This window comes from Siphateles boraxobius, unplaced genomic scaffold (assembly GCF_051911475.1).
Source record: "Siphateles boraxobius isolate OS27281-9 unplaced genomic scaffold, OSU_SipBor_1 7, whole genome shotgun sequence".
In the NCBI taxonomy this organism is placed as follows: Eukaryota; Metazoa; Chordata; class Actinopteri; order Cypriniformes; family Leuciscidae; genus Siphateles; species Siphateles boraxobius.
This window is the reverse complement of record NW_027509197.1, coordinates 20,651,064-20,671,157: the sequence shown is the minus strand read 5'-3', so window position 1 is coordinate 20,671,157 and position 20,094 is coordinate 20,651,064. Positions and strand designations below refer to the sequence as shown.

The 20,094-nt window shown below is 36.9% G+C and overlaps 1 protein-coding gene across 3 annotated transcripts in view; it reads right to left on the bottom strand.

The window, feature by feature from the left end:
• gtdc1 (glycosyltransferase-like domain containing 1) overlaps positions 1-20,094 on the bottom strand; it is a 44,882-nt gene extending 24,788 nt beyond the window's left edge. The window contains exons 1-4 of one of the 3 annotated variants that reach the window (XM_077217035.1): positions 20,042-20,094; positions 13,548-13,769; positions 8,576-8,743; positions 7,380-7,553 (exon numbers count right to left, since the gene is read on the bottom strand). In XM_077217035.1, coding sequence (XP_077073150.1) covers positions 7,380-7,553; positions 8,576-8,743; positions 13,548-13,726 — 521 coding nt within the window. In that variant the 5' untranslated portion in view covers positions 13,727-13,769; positions 20,042-20,094. Of the gene's footprint in view, positions 1-7,379; positions 7,554-8,575; positions 8,744-13,547; positions 13,770-14,993; positions 15,113-20,041 lie in introns of those variants that run through there. The other 2 variants (XM_077217037.1, XM_077217036.1) reach the window with 2 other exon arrangements.

Sequence of the window (20,094 nt, the reverse complement as noted above, 5' to 3'; positions counted from 1 at the left end):
ATGGACTCAATTGTGGTTCGTTCCTGGCACACGTGATCTGGAGATCAGACGCATGCCATACCTTTGGGCTTTACCATTGGATTATTTTCACAGGGCACATACTGAAGAGTCTTCGTGCCACAAGGATAGAGATCCCTTTTGAAAATGTCCTCAAAGCACGAGGTGGTGGAATCCGATGTCAAAGAAACAAATGAAAAAAGGTGCCCGCCAGATGTTTCACCGACAAGATTAAACGCTCAGCGATTTGATTAAGAAAGCCCATCTCCTCATCACCCCATCCTGCCCACATTAAGGCTTAAGAGCAATCAAAAAAGAGAGTGCTACAGGATGAGTAGCAAGGCGCATGAGGATTTGGAGCTCGGGTGCCAAGTGATGAGTTTCTGACCGCTGGTGGCTTCCGACTCCAGGGGAGTACAGTGATAATCAAGGCCTCCAAGGGGACCTGAGCAAGTATGAAAAGCAGGATTAGCAAAAGTTCAACATCAGCAGATCCATCGCAGCCTTATCACAAAAGCAGCTTTTATTAGATATGCGTATTTACAAAACATGCTTGTGCTGGACCAACAGCAAATTTTCCAACACATTGGAATGGCTTCCTAAGCCGCCCAGGGATGAAATCACTGAGTGAAGTCCACAACTCAATGTTATACACACATTTCTACAAAAACACACCCACTCGCTTCAATTAAATAATGTAACCCACACAACTATGAAGCCGTGGCACTGGTTTATGTAACAAGGTAATCGGCGTCTTTGATGCGACTTTATTACTTCGATATGGGACCAAGGCGCATAATTTCCACTGCGCTGTTCCCTTTGAACCGTTCTGAGACAATCTCTACAGCAGGATATCCTGCCATCTGCTTCAGTAACAGAATCGCTCCGCCAGTCAGTCATTGGCGGCAGGCCGCCTTACAGAGAGTCACATCCATGCCTTTGAACTGCTTTTTAAAAAGCAGCCAAATACCCTCTTTTCCCCACCAACTTTGAAAAGTAGCTTCAGTTATCTGTGCTGAGTTAAATGGGCTAATGAAAACCTGGTCCTCCTGACAATGAGAGTCTAGCGAGAGATTCCTGTGATGGATTTCCCCCTCAATGAGCTTGATAGCACTGTGGTCCCCGTCTAAGGAGGAACTGTCATTGTTTTAGATCATAGCATTGGGATCAATACAGTGCTGGCCATCAATCTTAGCATTCCGATCGGGTGCGTGGGACTTTATGCAAACATCTGATGCCAGTTAAGTGCTATGGAAACCAAATTCACTCTTCTGCCAGAGCGGAGAACAATGGAAATCAGAGCAGCATTACATTCGAGTCCTTCCAGGAGTGTCTTTGTGATGTGGCGACTCCTTCGAGCTGAAACTTTTAAAAAAGGACACCTGATTGTCATGTGACTTTATGCAAACATGCCCAGTTGGGCTGTTGTGTTTTAATACAAAGACTGGCCTTTAATAGCGGCCACCAGAGTTGTGGATTTCAGTGATTGATGATGTGGTATGGCCCCGCTCAGCTGGGCTCCTGCTCGCTAGGGTCAATCGCGATTGAATTACGGCTAAACGCAAAAAGCCAATTAATAAGTGAGGTCTGATGAAGTTGATCCAAAGGACACTGTGAGGGAATAGAAGCCTTTAAAGTAGAGATTTCTTTGGATTATACTACATTCAATGAGATATTACAAAAGATGTTTTCATTCTGAGGTTACTTTTACCTTGTTTATTTTTCTCCATCTTTCTCCACTAAATGGGGATGGTTACTGCGGGCTAACCCTGTACTTTATTTACTTTAAAGGGAGTTTCCTTATACTAACCTTTGTGGGCTGTCCTTTCGCGCTATACCGTGCATTTCACATCAGTATTCTTGACCTCTTTCAGTCTTTCTTTTGTTTTTAACAGCATCTGTTGAGAATATGGTATGACAGTAGAGCCAATATTTTCATAATTATAAAAAAATGTACTTCTTTTTTTGGAAGAAATAACAAAAGAATGAAAGAAATTAGAAATATGCATCACATAAACAAGGGACCAACAGGAGCCCACCTGCAAGATATTTCATATCAAATACTCTGTTTCTTCTCTTGTTTGTCTCCGGGAATATTTTTAAATTCTTAAAAGGCTTGGACAAAGTTGGTTGCTGAGAAAAGAACCCAGGGCATGTTGACGGATGGCCGGCCATGCATATAATCGTTTCCTTACACTCTGTGAGTTTGCTTTGGAAGGGGCGAATTACCATCTGAAAATGAGCTGAGAAACACTGTAGGCGAGAGCCCTGCGTCATCAGTGTCAGCTTACTTACAGCGTCTCTTAGCCATGATACGGACACACACACTTTTGCAAAAATGCACACACACTTGTGTGGACCAACATTACTAATTTCATCTTAACCCACATTTTACACACAGGGCAAATTTGTCATCCAACCAAGCGTAGGGGCACATCCATCCCCTCATAGAAACAAAAAAATATAACAAACAACACACAAGTAGACATACAAACAGCACTGATAGTGCTCTTTATTTGTACATGCTATTAGAGGTATAACATTTCTCGGTAAAAAAATAAATAAAACAATTCTAACCGTAATTCTAACTTGCACCGTGGTTAATCTCAAATCTGATGAGGCATCTATATTAACTCGTAAAACAGACAGACAGTTCCGCTAATGTATGTTTATGTCGATGGATACACTCTGGACAGCTACGTTCATGTGAAACGCATGCAATGAACTGTAAGTATGTAGATCTATTGCTGACATCACAGTTCCTCACATGTTGGTGTGTTGCAGTTTAGTATGGCAAGTGAAGGAGACAAGCCGTTGATAGAACCGCTGCCTGCATCATATAAATCTCTTGTCTGGGAAAATTCTGGTATCCCAATACGCTGTTACAATAGCGATGGTTTAAAAAAAAAAGACAAAACAGTCACTATGCAAACTTTGTTCAATGTGAGTCCTGTATGCTCTAATATGACCAGTCATTTACGGTGTCCTCACTCGGGTGTTGATGCGCAGGTGAGACAGAAACAGCACACATTACCTTCTGTGTTTAAAAAAGGGAATCTGTGCTAATTCGGACAGGCACAAAACAATAATGAAAGTGCTGCTAAAGATGCTCGGGACAGCTGACGGAATAGTCTCTGTCCCGATCGGGCCAGTCCTGCATCATCATATAAAGGCTGGACCAAACAAAAAGATTTTTAAAATTGAATCATATTTTCAAAATGATAGAGACCACAAACATGGCCATAAAACAGATTGAACAGTTTATTCCTATAGTGTGTGCAGTGCCGCGATATGACCAGGACAGCACACCACACACTAAGGTCCTGTTTACATCTGGTATTAAGATGTGTTTTGGTCGATCGGATCACAAGTAGACGACGTTAATTACAGGTGTAAACAAGGTCTAAAACGTTTTGAGCTTGTCCAATTTTGACAACTTTCAGAGGTAGTCGAAAACCCATTTGACCAGATTGCTATCATAGTGTAAACACTCATGTGATCGAATGTGTTAAAACAGCCACAAAAATTGGCCTACTCTCCGCCTACTGACTTAATGTGTAAACATTATGGGAAGTCCGCTATCCACTAGAATAGATGGGATTTAAATTTTGGATGGAGACCCAAGTTTGGGTTAGAGATGAAAAACGTACCAAGCACAATGTTCTCTCACCATTCCTGATTAGCACGCACTCACCGCGTTCAGCATGGTCTTGATGCTGTCAGAGCAGAAACGAAAGCTGTTGGTCTCCATATGTTTTTATGTTTTCTCTGGTCTTGTTCATATGTAAATTGGTTATTTCAAGCTTAATTTGTTCATTAGATCAAAAGATCTGAAAAAGCCATCACATTTACCCACCCATAGACCCTCCCCTCAAGAAAGCAGGACAGAAGTGGTTGAAAGTGAATAAAAGAGACATAATACTAGGAGTAACAGATTCCATTCACAAACAACCAAATTCCAAACTGTGCACACGCTTTCTGATTGGGTATGATTTCGTTCCACGTTACAATCTACAGAGTGCATGTGCGTTTGTCCTCTGGTTTCACCCCACTCAACAGGATATCTGATATACAACATGTTTGAAATGTACGATTTGAGATCGATGCTGCCCTGACGTTCTTCCGAGCCGATTCAATCATTTTTAACACACCTCACACCACAGGAAAATCTGATAATAAAATCTGTAGAACCATCATGACAATCAGGACTTTACCTAGGATTGTCGGATGGGGAGAATTGGGACCAAAATCTCCCACTCTTGTAGTCTGCCTTTAGCCTAACATTTCTCGTCGAGTCATAGCCAATACTTTTTTAAATAGCCTGTGCGTTGCACTTCATCTTTTTACAGCATTTTGACCAAATGACAGAAAAAACAGAGCGCCCAAAGAGCTACAGCTACAATAAACTTCATAACCTGTAAGTTCATGGAAACTTGGATGCACTGCCTCAGAAGCGGCCATTCTAATAATGGAAAAACACAACATTCGCTGGTCAAAAACTTTTGGTAAAATGTTAATAACATGCAAGTATATGATCATTTATAATGATACAATATCAACAACGCAGTGTTTAATTATTTTAAAATACAGCGTTTTTTTTCCAATTCCTGAAAAGTAGCAGTTTTGGTCATACAAGGTTTCCGACCGTCTTCAGTGAATGTAAATAGTTGAGATAGACAATGCATGTGTATTGGTATTTAGGATCCATGCATTATGTCTTAAAGTGACAGCAGCCTAATATGCCTGCTGCTGTCTGTGTTTTTGGTGTTAATGGCTAGGTTTTTTAAGGTTAATGATGCTAACGGCTCTTGACTGAATAACTTTCAAAACTTTACTAATCTACAGTGAAGATTATATGTGGTGTTATTTTACATTTGATTACTTTATTACATTTCTCTACCTGAAAAGTACTATTAGACCTATCTGAAAAACTTAAAGAGCAGCACTGTTTGGTATTTGTATCTTTGCTCTATTTGTTCTTATTTTCGTTTTTTTATTTGACAGTAGTCCTTTTTTTCTGAACATACGAATACCAAACCTTACTGAAACTGATCCTAAAACAGTGATACAAACCGAACCGTGGGTTATTTGAATTACACTCCGGCCCTATTATATATTGCCTGATTCATCGAAAGAATAATGCAAATCAGATAAGAACAAAAAAGTCTTCCCCAAGCTGTGTTAAACACAATTTCTGATGTTTTATTTATTTCAAATAAAAATTAGGTAATAGCATATTATTTATTTAATTAATTTTGTGAATAAGGTGCAATCTATAATAAGCATAATTAACACAGAAAGGAGGAGTGTTTGTGCTGACATTTTTTTATAGTCAAGATATATTTAGCATCTGGTCAAATTGGATTGCGAATCGTTAAAGGAAAGACACAAGAAATATCATGTACAAAAGTGACTGCTCTTCGCTAAATTCACTCAAACTGTTTCCATCAATACAGTATTTTTTTCATTCGGTTTGTATGTCTAAAACACAAAAGTATTTTCCATAACAAAAAGGGAGAGCTATGTTATCAATATAGGTGCATTTAAAAAAAAAATACAGCAAAGCATACACAGCTGTTTTAGTGATGACAAACACTGAAACGTGACCTCAGTGGTCTGGCTCTTCTAAATCACGAAAAACAAACTTGAAAACACAAAGCGGCTGGATATTTCTTTTAAGTGTGCATTAAAAATCTTGATTTTGTCAACAAAGAACTGACTAATGCGAACAAAAAAAAAATCATGCATCAGAGAGATAATGGAAAACATGCCTCGCTCAGACCTGAAGATAAACATTTTAGATATACAGATTGAAAGAACAAAGAGAACGCAGAAAAGTAATGGACTGCAAACATATAAAACAGAAAGATGTATTAAAAATATATGACATGACACTTTTATGCTGAGCTAACACATACAGAACACATGAGATTCAGATTCAAATTAAAACATTATGCTTTTATAATATTGGGGGTTTGTAAGTGTACATACAGTAGTATATCATATTTTATTTATAATTTAAATATCTAATTATATTTTATATAGTAATATATGCTAGTAATATATTTATTTTATAACTGATATATATATATATATATATATATATATATATATATATATATACAACATATAACCTTAAATCCTCAAATTTGAATTGAATGTACACAAACTGATCTCTTTAGAATTATATAAAGTTTTATGTTTTTATTATGAAAGCTACTGACAAATTTTGCAACCAACCCACAACTTTTCACGTATTTCTAATTTAATAGCGACATGCACATCAGAATGACAAATACTGCTATACAGCTAAGGGAGAATGTGAAACGGCATGCACTACATGCTTACCGCCTCTTTAATCTTTAAACCATCACACATAAGCCAGCCCAAGAATGCCTTGAATCAAAATGAATTTACAATATTGTTCCACTCGTTTCGGGTCCTGCTTGCTGTTCATTAGGAATCTAACAAGAAGCAGGAGTTGCTTCTAGCCGACTTATTCTTGACATTGCTTTGGAACGAGGCGATGAAAAAAAAACACCCATGCTTGCTGATCGAAGACGACAGTTCGGGAAGCAAATTCTGAAGCCAATCTAGACTGCGCAAGTCAAAACGAAGTACGCAGAACAGTGAGATTTTAAAGCTGTATTCGGGGGGGGTCGGCAGTGTGCTCAGAGACCCTAAATAAAAGTATAAATCCATTCAGGGACCAGCGAGTGAGACCACAAGGACATAACGCATTTTAAAAATTTGCTTATATATAGGCTAAATTTCCTCTAATCAAGCAATCGCAAAATGCAAGATTATTTTAAATACAAAAAAAATATGCATTTTAAGTCATGATAACCAACTAAAAAGCAATATATAATTAATGGACCCAGCATGAATAGTCAGTTCACTAGAGTTGCTTGCGTCATCATGAGCCAAAAGGTTTCTGAAAATGTTTTTGGAAAAATGGCAAATTTTAATCACCTGCCATTCAATGCAGATAAAATGCCCCGAGTACAAATCCTCACTAATTATTATACTGTGGTCGCTCAGCCACACAAAAATCAAACAAATTTCTACACCATCTACAGTCAAACAGACTATAACACAAAGAAATCACTTTCTGTCCCAGTGGGCATGTTGTGTATGTCCATGCATGTGCGCCCAAGCACAAGCACGTATCTGTAGCCGGAGCGTGTCAAGTGATCCACACAGGATATTAAAGCTGTCTATTCTAATCACTTTCTTACACAACTTTGCCCACTCGCCATTAACCACGCTTGCATACGCGATCAGCTTTTGGGGGCGGATTAAGAGTGAACTTGCTAGCACATTTTTTAATCAGTGGAGGAGTGATCCCTAGAAGGATGTGGTGAGGGATATAAAGAACAGACCTTGTGACATCAGGAAAGCGAATTGGGAAGTGGAGGACACGGCACTTGGGCCGGATGAGCCGGTGCAGATCTTTGGGCCGATGGTCGGGCATGGTCTTCATGAAGGTGGAGATGGAGGCGAGGAAGGACTCCATGTTGAACGAGGAGTTGAACGCTATCACATCCGCAACCAGGCTGGGAAAACATTTCAGATGATGAGGGAAGATAAACACTTACAAAGCAAGCCACAACATGTCACAATATTTCTCCGCTCCTTAATTAATTCTCGAAAATGAACGTTATTGAAAACAACATACGTTTTGAAAAGCGAACTTCACTCTTATATGGAAAGCAGTGCTTAGCAGTCATCTATAGTAACTAGTCACTTAAAATATCTAATACACAGTTGATTAGAATCCACAGACAAAAACAAACCATGTTTTAAATGGCACACCCCATTTGCCAGAATCAATCACTGCATTGCACTCAATTAGAGAGTGAATTAGAGGAGCCGAGCTCTTTTTTGTGTCACTGTTCTGCCACGCACGTTAATAAAGTTGAGCAAGCAAAGGGCCTTTGAATTATTGACATGATACTCTGACAGACAACAATCACAATGTATTCAAATTAGAGCTCTTAAAACCCTTTCTTTCAAGCATCAAGATTGATTATGACATTAGGCTTTAAAACATTGAGTTCTTAAGAATTAGAGCGCCATTATACGATCCAGTAATTAACCAACCACATCATGCCAAGTAACGTGCATGATAAACTATTCTGTCTCAGACACACTGTCTCTATTGTGAATAAAAATCCAGTCTGGTACAGAAATGGCACTTGTTATTAACAGACTACTGACATACTAACATACGTAATGCTGACCAGATTTCTAGTTCAACCATTGATAAATAAGTGAAATGTCTAATGTTATTAGCTATGAATTAAAAAAGGAATATTCTCAGCCATACTACTCTAAATTATATTTATTCATCAATGAACACTATGAACCGTAAAAACCATTTAGAGTAACTCACAGCACTTTTTTTTCTACAGTGGAAAATAATGATGAAATTGAAATTGCATACTGTGTGCTACGATTATTTATTTTAAATCCAGCATGTGTAATATCCAACATATTAGATATGTCTGGTAACCGTAATAATGTATGTTTTTCTTCCACAGGTACTTTGGTAAAGTTCACCAGACTCTGCTATTACCATGAGAGGATCTGGTTGTAACCGTATTGGAAGTCTCTTTCTTGTCTCTTTCTAACTGGATAGACCAGCTGGTTCTCATGGAAGTAGAGGACCTTCTTAAGACGAGCGAGATCAGGCCGCAGGGCTACAAGCTCAGCAAGATTGAGGACGGAGCTTGTGAACAAAACCCTGCGAGACAGAGAAAGAAAAAAAACAGATAAAAGAAGGAACCATTAATTTGCTGTCTGCCATGGCGCACTTGAATATCAATGCTCCATCATAGGTCTAAGCACTGATCCTCATTGTAACAAAAATTGTTCTGACCACAAAGGCCTGTTGTAATGTGGGGGGAAAAGACCCCTTATGTCCCCTTTTTCAAGGCATTGCAATTGGAAAAAATATTAAATTATCATGTTGAGAATTGTAATAAAACAATAAGATAATAATTTGATTCTAAACAGTCAGTAGCCTATGCAGTGATCATGCATGATTATGGCCTATGCAGTGTTCATGTGTGATTATGGCACACTGGGAGATTAAAATTGCAAAAAATTCCAGTCAAAACTGTTCTTATGGGGGGGGTAAGTTTATTTTAATGTTTTTTTTATATTTTTTTATGTGTTATGCTCACCAAGGATGCATTTATTTGATCAAAAACAGAATAATATGATAAAACAGAAATAATATAACAGTAATATTGTGAAAAATTATAACAATTTAAAATAACTGTTTACAATTCAATATATTTTAAAATGCAATTTATTCATGTTAATGCGATGCTGATTTTTAGAAGCCATTTCTCCAATCTTAAGTGACACCGATTTGACACAAACTTTTCTTATTATCAATGTTGAAAACAGTTGTGTCGCTTAATATTTTTGTGGAAACCGCACACATTTTCCCCCCAAGTTTCTTTGATGAATAGAAAGCTCAGAAACCCTTTGTAACATTATAAATGTCTTTACTGTCCCTTTTGATCAATTTAATGTGTCCTTGCTGAATAAAAGTATACATTTTTTTTAAAAAGTCTGTCTGAAACTTTTTTACAGTAGCGTTAATATAACTAACATTGAAAAAGTTGACTTTTTGAAATGCAAAAATGTATAAAAAAGCCTGTGACAGAGGTATCAATTGACTTAAGAGTAAAAAATTAAATCCTAGATCTGCAAAAGAAAAAAAAAAACATAATTTGAAACACAAGAGGACACAGAAATCTCTGCACCCTCTGCTGAAAGAAACATTATTGAGGTTAATGAACACTGCTTTAAGATGTTATATACACAAGTAGGAGACCATTGAAAATTTTACCCTTGTATGTGCTAAGAGCCATGGGACAAGGGCTTTGAAGTTCAGTTCTGGTCTCCCTAAATGAACCCAGCCCCCTCTCTCTTCTAAGCCCCCACCGCCTGTCAGTCTAACCCTCCAGCCCGCTCGTCAGTCTCTTTGATGTGGGGAGCCCGCGGCCTCGCGACCGTGACTCTGTCGCTGTCAGAAGAGTCCCTTTTATGCTAATCTATGACCAGCTCCCCCAAACCAATTCCTAATCTTAACTATACGAAAAACCAATCACACTGCTTTAAGATCAGCGTGAAAGGGGGACCTTCTACCACCCTGTGCCCTCGTAACTGTGCGGCAGGATTACGTCTCCATTCCTCAACTCCATCAGGACGAGCACCGAACGGCACCTCCCAAATCCTTGCTTGCACACAACTCTGAAATCAAACCAGATGATGGAAGTTACTATTTTTAGTCTTGCTTTCCTCTCGAAATTGTCAAGTGGAGTGCGTCCAATAATAATGAAACAGGAAGGCTTACTATGGTTCCCTTTGAACTGGAGGTGAGGACAGACACTCGAGTTTATTGCAACTTTTTAGGTCAGTCCGGTTGATGTGGTTGATGAGGCAAGTAGGCAGACGGTTAACGGTATTGGTCGTATAAACCTTAATGTGCGATGGGCCCACCAAAAGCTAAATCTGACTCATCTATTTCAGTGGAAAGAACTTTAGATCTCGAATTAATGTACTCGATAGATATAAACTTCATCCAAGGTGTGTAAACAATCTTACACAGGAGCCATTGTTGGCTTTCATTAAACTGTGACGTTACCGCAACTGTCGCCCACTGACTTTTTCCAGCACAAACTATTAACCGTAACTAAACCAAACGTTTTGGCTTTGTGAAAGATAAGAGACACAGTGGGTGGGCAAGCTGCTCTGTGCTGAGTCAGGTTTGTAACTGCATTATCAAAGGTGCCGATCTGGAAAAGCAAGCGTTGCTCCTAGCGCACTGTAGTTTTGGTAACATTTTACGATCAGCTTTCATATGTTAACATTAGTTAACTACATGGTTAAAATGAAAAATACTAATTTCAACATTTCTTAATACATCATTCTAATCAAAAGTTGTGATATGTTAATATTGTTTAATGGACCTGAGCATTTACAAACAATAAACAATTGTGTTTTTCTTAACTAATGTTAACACAGATTACTGTACCAAAAATACTGTAACAAATGTATTGCTCATTGCTAGTTAATGCATTAACTAATGTTAACTAATGGGACCTTGTTGTAAAGTGTTACTGTATCTTTAGTACCTCTTCATTATTTTGTTTTGCAAGCATGAGAAGAGATGAACCATTTTGACAATCACTAATAATCAAAGAATTTGACTACATTCAAATATTTTCACAATAGTCGGCATGAGGGCAAGTTGTAAACGGCCTGACAGTTGATACAAGTTTTGACATTGCATCCAGTTGACACGTGAAGGGTTATGACAGTGCATATTTGATATCTGACTTAAGGGATGAAACGTATGTTTTTCCTTTTGCTTAACTTCGAGTGCAGCGAGATGAGATTGCAGCTGAAGGAATGCTCAGGGCTTCCCCCACCCACCTGCGGTTTCTCCGTCCCTTAAAAGGAAGCAAGAAAGTCCCCATCGAATCCTATTCTCTAAATGTGTTTGTGTCCTTGTGTATGCAGTTTTAGAAACTCTATTTGAACCAACAATTCACAGAGTTCCATTTAGTATAGGCAACACAATCTCGTGAAAGTGCGTATCTATACCACACATTTTATTTCTTGTGCCATTTATACGCCAAAAATGTTTTTTGCGTGCATATGCTAAGCACTGAAAACCCCTTGGTTAGGATTAGGGGTGGGGAATGCATGCGTATTATACAACATAAAGTGCATATCATATACAGGCATAAATGGCACGAGAAATAACATTCGTGGTATAGATACGCACTTGCAATAATTGTATAATCTCCCCATGTAGTGCACTTTAGGTGCAGGCACACATTTTAAAATATCATCGTAAATTGATAATAGCCTGATTCTGGTAACACTTTACAATGAGCTTTGATTAGTTAGCATTAGTTAATGAATTAGGTATCATAACCTAACAATGAAAAATACTTTTAGAGTATTCATTAATCTAGATTCATGTTCATCTCAACACATGTGAATAAATGAACATCAGCTATATATTGAATGAACATGGATTTAAAAACACCAAATAATAAATTTAGATGAACAAATGCTAATTAAATAAATAATAATAAAAAAATTTTAATGTCAGTTCATGATATCTGATTTATATAATGTTAAAGTCACCATGAAACCAAAATTGACAATTATTTTGTCGTATTTATTAAAAATTATTTATCTGTGCACATCCATTTTTTTAAATTCATGTAATATTTAATCAAAATAACTTCCCCTCCCACTTGCAACGACATCTCTTCTCTGATGATGTGTTTACTGGCATCATGAGGGCGGGACAACCTGTCACTCACATGACATCACAGCAATAGCAAACCATAACCATCCAAGATCCAATTAATTCCTGAAGGACAAAATCAAGCCCCGTCCTAAATTTTTTCTTGTTCAAAAAGCTATTTCACTTGGATATATGTCGCAATAGGGAAGAAAGACTTTTGCCACTTCTCATGCTGACTTTAACAAATTAAATCTTATTGTAAAATGTTACTCAGGTTCTTATGTTGAAAATAAAACAGGCAGCTATAATTACACTCCTTACATTTAGCTCAGCGTTGGTGTTTATCTTGTATAAGGTAGATAATCTGATCGTATAGTGACTGATCAAACTGTGTACCCACATGTACCAGCAGCACCTTTAACTTTGATAAAGTTTGTTTTTGACTTTTAAGAACATCTTAGTATTACGTGTAAAAATGTCAAACCACATTACACTGGTGTTATTACACAAAGCTACTGTGATGTGTTAGTAGACATTTAAAAAAGATGACAATAGCTAGATAGCTATGTCTGAGATTTCAGAAGAAAGAAAAAGCTAAAAAAAAAATGTGATGAATTTACACCAGCAGCGCAGAGAAAATTTGCATTAATTAGTAAATATCTTAGGTTAAAATATATAAGCATTATACATACATAATGCAAAACATAAAAAAACAGTATGAAATCTGATCCATATTTTTATGGAAAGGTTGTGAAGGAAATCTAGAAATGTGTTCGATTCAGACATGATTTAAAAAAAAAAAAGAGTCTTTGGTATATGTGTGCATCTAAAAGATTTGTATAGCTACAATATCCTCAGCCATGCTTTGTAGTAAATAGGAAACCACAGCTATTTGGCTTTAAAGTATGGGACTTGGGGGATGACAAATGTTTGAAGTATGAGCACAGAACTGAGTAAGTCAGTAAGTGTATTGTACACCGATTATACTTAACCTAACAACATGTAAGGTCATGCATATGTCTGAAATGGTGTTATTTGATTTGGTAAATAATAAATGTTCATGAGAACCCAATAAGCACATGAAGATGTTTTTGCAGATGACACTTGCCTTGACATTCTTTATCTAATGCATTGAAATAATTAATAATATAGAATGTCTAAAACTGTCCAAATATTTTTGTGCCAGTATATTTACATATTTATCTCTTTAAAAAAAACTCTACAATTACTTTAAAGGAACACAACCAGACTGATGACCTCTTCTGACCTGTACGTGAAACTTGCTGGAACTGCTTGCATGAAGTACAGAGCAGAAGTTCTGGCCCTCCAGTGCCATTTCTTCGCAGGTAGAGTGAAGCTTACACAGTCTTCAACACTTTGCTTGAGAAGATCGACCAGCTGTTTGTGGGAACCGCCATAGAACGCCTCCAGCAAGAGCACACTCATGGATACAGGCCCAACCAAACCTGATGTTTATTGTGAATGCACGCTAAGAGTTCAAAAGAACAGGGAAAAAAATCAATCAGAAAAGAATACTAAAAACATCACATTTCAATGACTCACATAAAAAAGAAGACCATAAACAACAATCATAGCGAAAATGATATTTTAATAACCTATGATTAATAACCACGTATTGGAGAGGGTGTTAATAATAATTGCACTGGCAAAATTCGCCCACGTACAGTACTTTCCGATTCACCTAGAATTTCATCATATATGTGTCACGGTTAAGTCATAACTGGAGTGCATAATTAGTTATGCAGCAAAAAAAACAAAACACTTCAGCTGATAATTCTGGAAATGTACAGGTCTCACAATTTGATTATGTTGTTTTGACAACTTAACTTAAAGCGAGAAATTAACATAAAGCGACATTACTAATTTAACTCAATTCTTTAGTAAGACGATCAACCTCTCGTTTTAATTTTTTTAAATAGTGTAAGTTTTCCAGTAAAAAAAAGCTACTTTGTCCAACAAGAAGCATGTAGCTCTATCAAATAAATAGATGTACTACTTAATGCACTAAGGTCATAACCAAAAGCTCTTCCTCAAGTGGCAACAAGGACAACAAGTTGGATTCATTTGAGTAAATTGGTTCAATTGGACATAGAAAAGAATAAGAGTCTGTGATCCATTTTCCTTCCTACACTCCATTTTAGGTTTTCCTTTCAATGGCATAGTATTTAGTTAAATGCTGCTGTCACTTTTCAAAAGTTTCCGATAAAGGGGTATTTTTTTTCTTTTCATTTGAGTGAGTCATTCATTCAGATCCCCCTTATTGTTAATGTGGCAGATAAATACAGCTAATTTGTGGAAACAAAAGACACAGCTAATGTAGTTAGCAACTTGTAATAGATAACTACTTTTTAAATATCTTTATGTAGTTAGCTTGTTGCTAATTTCAAGCTTGTAGCTTGAGAAGCTATACTGTTTCAAAATAACTTCCTGAGCAATAAACAATCTAAACAGACAAGCTGGTGCTCTCAGACAATACTCAAGTTTAACTTCAAAAATGATATGTTTGTACAAATTGAAGTGGTATCTTGTGGTGCTTTGACCATACTTTCTTTACCAGTCTAAACAGTAAACACCCAAGTGATAAACATTGCTGAGCTACGCACTTCATAGCAAGCAGAACTGTGAATACCAATCAAAACTTTGCAACAGGGAACTGGAAATGTAACAACTTAAGTAGGTTTAAACATCTAACCTGAAAGGCTGGGGTTTTCCAATCGCTCAGATACACAGAGTGGGATTTTCTCACACAGTGATTTACCTCTACCCTTTTACCTCAGAGCCTCCATTTTACACAGGTAAGGCGTGAAACGCATTCAACCTCAAGATGGAGAGGAAAGTGAGGGGTTAATGTTGTCGCATTCAGCCCCCTACACAGTTCATGTGAAAGGGAAACCCCGCAGAGCCCGGCCTCACAACCAAAAGCAGCACCATCATGACTGTCGATGGATGCTGAGTCATTGCTGCATTCAAAAGGCTCGCCTGTGTAAGCGTAAACTCCAGCAAATCAATGGGATGCCATTACAACACCAGTGAGAGGATTCAATTTCTACTGATTTAGTCAAAATACCTTTGAAGGCAGCATGAAATATTGCATTTACATCCCTAAGACTATTATAAATAACTAGCTACTAACCTTTTGCCAAGTCATGACCATATGAAAAATAAAAACATGAAAACAAGAACAGAATAAATTGGCATATACAATTGAACTATTTATACTGCATATTACTAATAGAAGCTTGATGAAATGAATCTACACTAACATCGAAGGTGGCATGTTTACCCATATGTCCTCCTACAGAATTAACCATAGAAATTCCTTCCTTCTTTTTTGTAGAAAAACATACACCCCCCCTCCCCTCCCGAGGAGACAGGTCATTATCTACACTGCATTATTCCAGATGAAATACAGGATTTCCTTTGGCTCTCAAAATACTGGGGAAGAGGCAGCATTAGAGAGATTCTGCCTTACAGAAAGAAAAAAAACTGGGATGCAGCTGATACATCCGCAGGGGCAGTGCACGAAGACGTCATATTAAGCGCCACTACCAATCCTGACGATTAAACCCATCAGTAAAAGTGACTCTACCAATGGCACCAATAAGTGCCAGTACAGGGGGGCGGATAGCATGGCACTGCCCAGTGACAAGCACCCAGAAACATGGCGCATTGGAGCGTGTGAGCCAACTCTCAACACCTCATTTTAACAGCCTCTAGCCATCCATGTCTTAAGTGTGTATGCGTGTGTGTGAATGTGTGTGTGTGTTTGCGTCATCACCCGCGATGGACTCTGACAGGGCAGGAGGAGGCCTTAAAGTGATGTGGTCTTTCTGGAGGGCTAATTCAGCCAGAATGAAACATCCGATTATGTACTCCCACACAGCAGACCAAAGCCACGGCTGATCACTTGAAATTAGACTTGAGCGATACGAGGAACAACATGAGGACGAGCCTTGACCGTGCTGCATCAGGATTGTATCCAAAGTAAAACACCAAACAAAATAAACTGGGCTATTAAAATGATGCATGCATATGGGTCACTGAAATGATGCTCATCTTTTCCAAAATCTATTAATTAAATCCAATTCATTTGATTGTATGAATAAAGTCAAAAATGGGTGATTAAACTGTCCTGACATCATAAGGAAAAAAGCCTCAAGAATTAAATTATTCTACAAAAAAAAAAAAAAAGATTGGGTAGTACTAGTTTTGCATAGTATTTTAATTATTTATATATTTATAATTTATTTACGATCATAATAAATATTTATTTACTTATAATAATGATGAGTATAATGACAATAATTATTATTATTATTAAAACTATTTTTAACAAAACTGCTTTACTGCATATTATTAATAATCAAAAAACTTTTGTTGGAAAATCAAAGCCATGTGGTGTTACCAACACAGATCATGCGTTTGCCAACATGCATGAAAAATTATCTTCCTAAAACATAACATTAATAATAATTATTGTAAGACACTCCTTTGCCATACACCTTTATTGAATATGTGTATACATATTCAATAAAGGTGTAAGGCAAAGGAATGAACCTGCTTTATTGCAACACTCTTATTTGTTATTGACCCATGTACCAGTGAGGTGCTCATTTTGAAAGTCACTTGAAAGTCATGACAGATTGGTAGTATTATGTAATGAAGTGCACACAATAAGAGCTGCAGTAGACGCATATCAACATGACTTGTTTTCACAAGTTGGTTGCTCAAATTAAAAAAGCGAAACCTACACACAGAGGAAAAAATTATTAGTGCCATCACATATTGTCTGGGTCACGAATGAGTGGGCAAACAGTGAAGCTCTTTCAAAGTTCACTGTACACATAAATTCAGACAATGGGCCATCTCCATAGCTTGCATTCAGGTGACTTCATATTTGAGCAGTATTTTAACCTTGTAAATACTTTGGCTATGACTCTACACCGCCTAAGATGTGAAAACTTTTGCATTTAATGTCCTAACGTTTGTTAAAAACCACATAGAATAAAAGAAAAAGCTAATTAACATTTTTTTTTTCTAACTATCCAACCTAACTACCATTTCCAATGTCAATGGATATGAGGAATACAATTTCATCAGCTCAAGCAGCGTGAAATAACTGTCAAAAAAGCTTTTCTGCAATGATATTGTTTAACAAACTGGTCTAATAAATGTTGCCAACACATCCGCTTCAACCTCCAGCAGTCTCTGCTGAACTGAGTGGCATCCCAATCAACTAAAACACTATTAAGCCTTGTAAAATGATAGTCATTTGTTCCTGAAACCTTTTAATTCGAAGTGCTCAGACTGACATTGGCACTTTCAGAAGGTTCACCACACGCACCGAGGGCACAAAGTACTATTCATAAATGCCTTTGATCTCACGTTAGAAAAGCGAGAGGAAGTTCACATTTTCCACGAATTAAATTTTTAGACCATCCAAGTGTCTGTTCTGTCTTTTAATAGAGTGAGCCGTGTCCTCATTCACCTCGTCAGAGGCTTTGTGTTAACGGTAATCATTAAAGGAAAAGAAGCTGCTCTGTAATTACATGCTAGCACTTACATGCTAATCACTGCACAGCCGGCTGACAGAGATGAATCGGCGAAACGGCAGGCACGGTAATCATGTGCCATGAATTGAAGAGTTTAACCTGATTCTTTATCATTTATGGGTGACAATTAGGTGGCAGACTACAGTATTCTGAATAAGACTAGGCTTTTAATAATACAAAAGCTAAACACATTTGATTCCTGTACAGGTCGTCTGAAAGAAAATTTCCTTCAGAAGGCTCATTTCAAATGTCTAGTAGAAGAAAATTGTGTCTATTACTGTTAAAGATGTGATAAGATAAGAAAAAACGGCCTCTATCACAGACATGGAAGGCATGAAGTTGATCAAATAAAGTTCAAAGAGCCTTGTTTAAACTATCAAGACGTAACCAAAATTAAATACAAAAAGAAATAATATAAAGAAGTGAAGAAAATGATGAACATTTTGTGGCAAAGTAACCTCAAACAGGCAAAACTGTAACAACAGGGTATTAGCTACATGAAATGCAGTTGGAAAATATCCCAATGCTGAATTTCTCTTTTTGTCATTACTTAGAATTAGAATTTAGGGCAGTAAAATCTAATTCCTCATCGATACAATTTACTGGAATGGATTAAATGTAGCAACAGATTTTTAACAAAAGTCCCTACATTTCTAATTAGCTTTCCATGTCTATGTATTTCCATTCGTGGGTAAAAAAAAAAAAAAAAACATTTCCTGTTTAAAGTGTAATGCAGCACACAGGTTCTCCTTCATTTATGGATCATAACACACAAACTCCACAGCGAACAGAAATTGCCTGGAAATCTCAGTGACGGAATTAAGCAAAACAGACCCAAAAAAAGTAAATAGATTAAAAAAAACAATAAATAAATAAATAAATAGTATTATAAAAAGCACAAATTTCTGCCTACTGTTGTCTTCCGAAATTATGGAACAGGACAGGTAAATTCTGGGTTATTTTTAATAGTCTGCGATGTTAAAAAGTCGTTTTACATCACTTTTCTCTTTTCAATATGACAATAGGGATTAAACAAATTACATTAAGCTAAATGGGCTTAATTAAAAAATGTCTCAAGACCAACTTTGAGACATTTCGAGGCTACATTCTTCATTTCCTCTCGCTGACATGGTTCAAGCAAAACACAGCTGGTCCAGCTAAAACCATGCAAATGATGATCTAAAGAAACTACTCTGCATCATATTGCATCATTTAGAGTAAAGGATGATCATATTCAGTACCATATTGATAATCTAAATAAAATCACTACAGGAATATCTGAATATATCAGATATTGTTAACTCTAATTTATCTGCATTTCATTTGTCAACTATTAGAGCATCTATGTGACCACTGATTAATAATACAATATGATATTCTGAAGTGATATTTCATAAAATCGTTGTCTCTTTTTTCAGCCTGAAAGCTGACTGCCGTTTTAAAACATCTTGATTTTATTCAGCAATTCTACGTTAAGGAGTTTCAAGCTAAAACCACATATATCAATTTCAGTGCAATGACATTAAAATGTCAAACCAAATAGCATCTATATAATACGCATTAAATGCTGGCAACGCCTTTCTTCAAAAACTACCTCCACGTTTCTAAATAATGTTTGCAATGTGTTTTAACCAACTTTTAATCATTTTAGTGTATGTATGATGTCCTTATTATGTTCACATAGGTGTCATGAACTGCCAAGCGTAACTGTTAGTTCATCAAATTAACTATAAACATGTTTCACTAACGTGTGAAAAACGAGTCAATATGTCTTCCGTTATTTTAATTTTGTATTTATGGTTTAATCATTTCAAACCTAGCAATCTTCTTTGTATGAAATGCTTGGAAAGGGTGCTTAAAAAACACTTACTTTGATATGTTGTTATCTAATGCAAATACATCAATCAAATATATTTTGAGCCACTGTATGAGGAAGTTGTAAGGAACGTTGTATTTATACAAACGACAGCGTTTTTTTATTACATGAATTCACATCACAGCAATGAGAACAAATTAACTTTAACATTTGTTTAGAAGACAACAGATACTAAGACACATATCGCTATAACTGCAAAACCGCATACTCGTTTCTGCCTTTAGTCAACCAAGCTAATGATAAGAACCCGTTGGTTTTAAACCAGTAACGGAGGCTGAAAACTGCAAACATTCGCGTTTAATTCAGTCTTACCTCTTCCTGATAGGAAACACGGCGCGTGTATACGTCATGACGTCACTATGCGT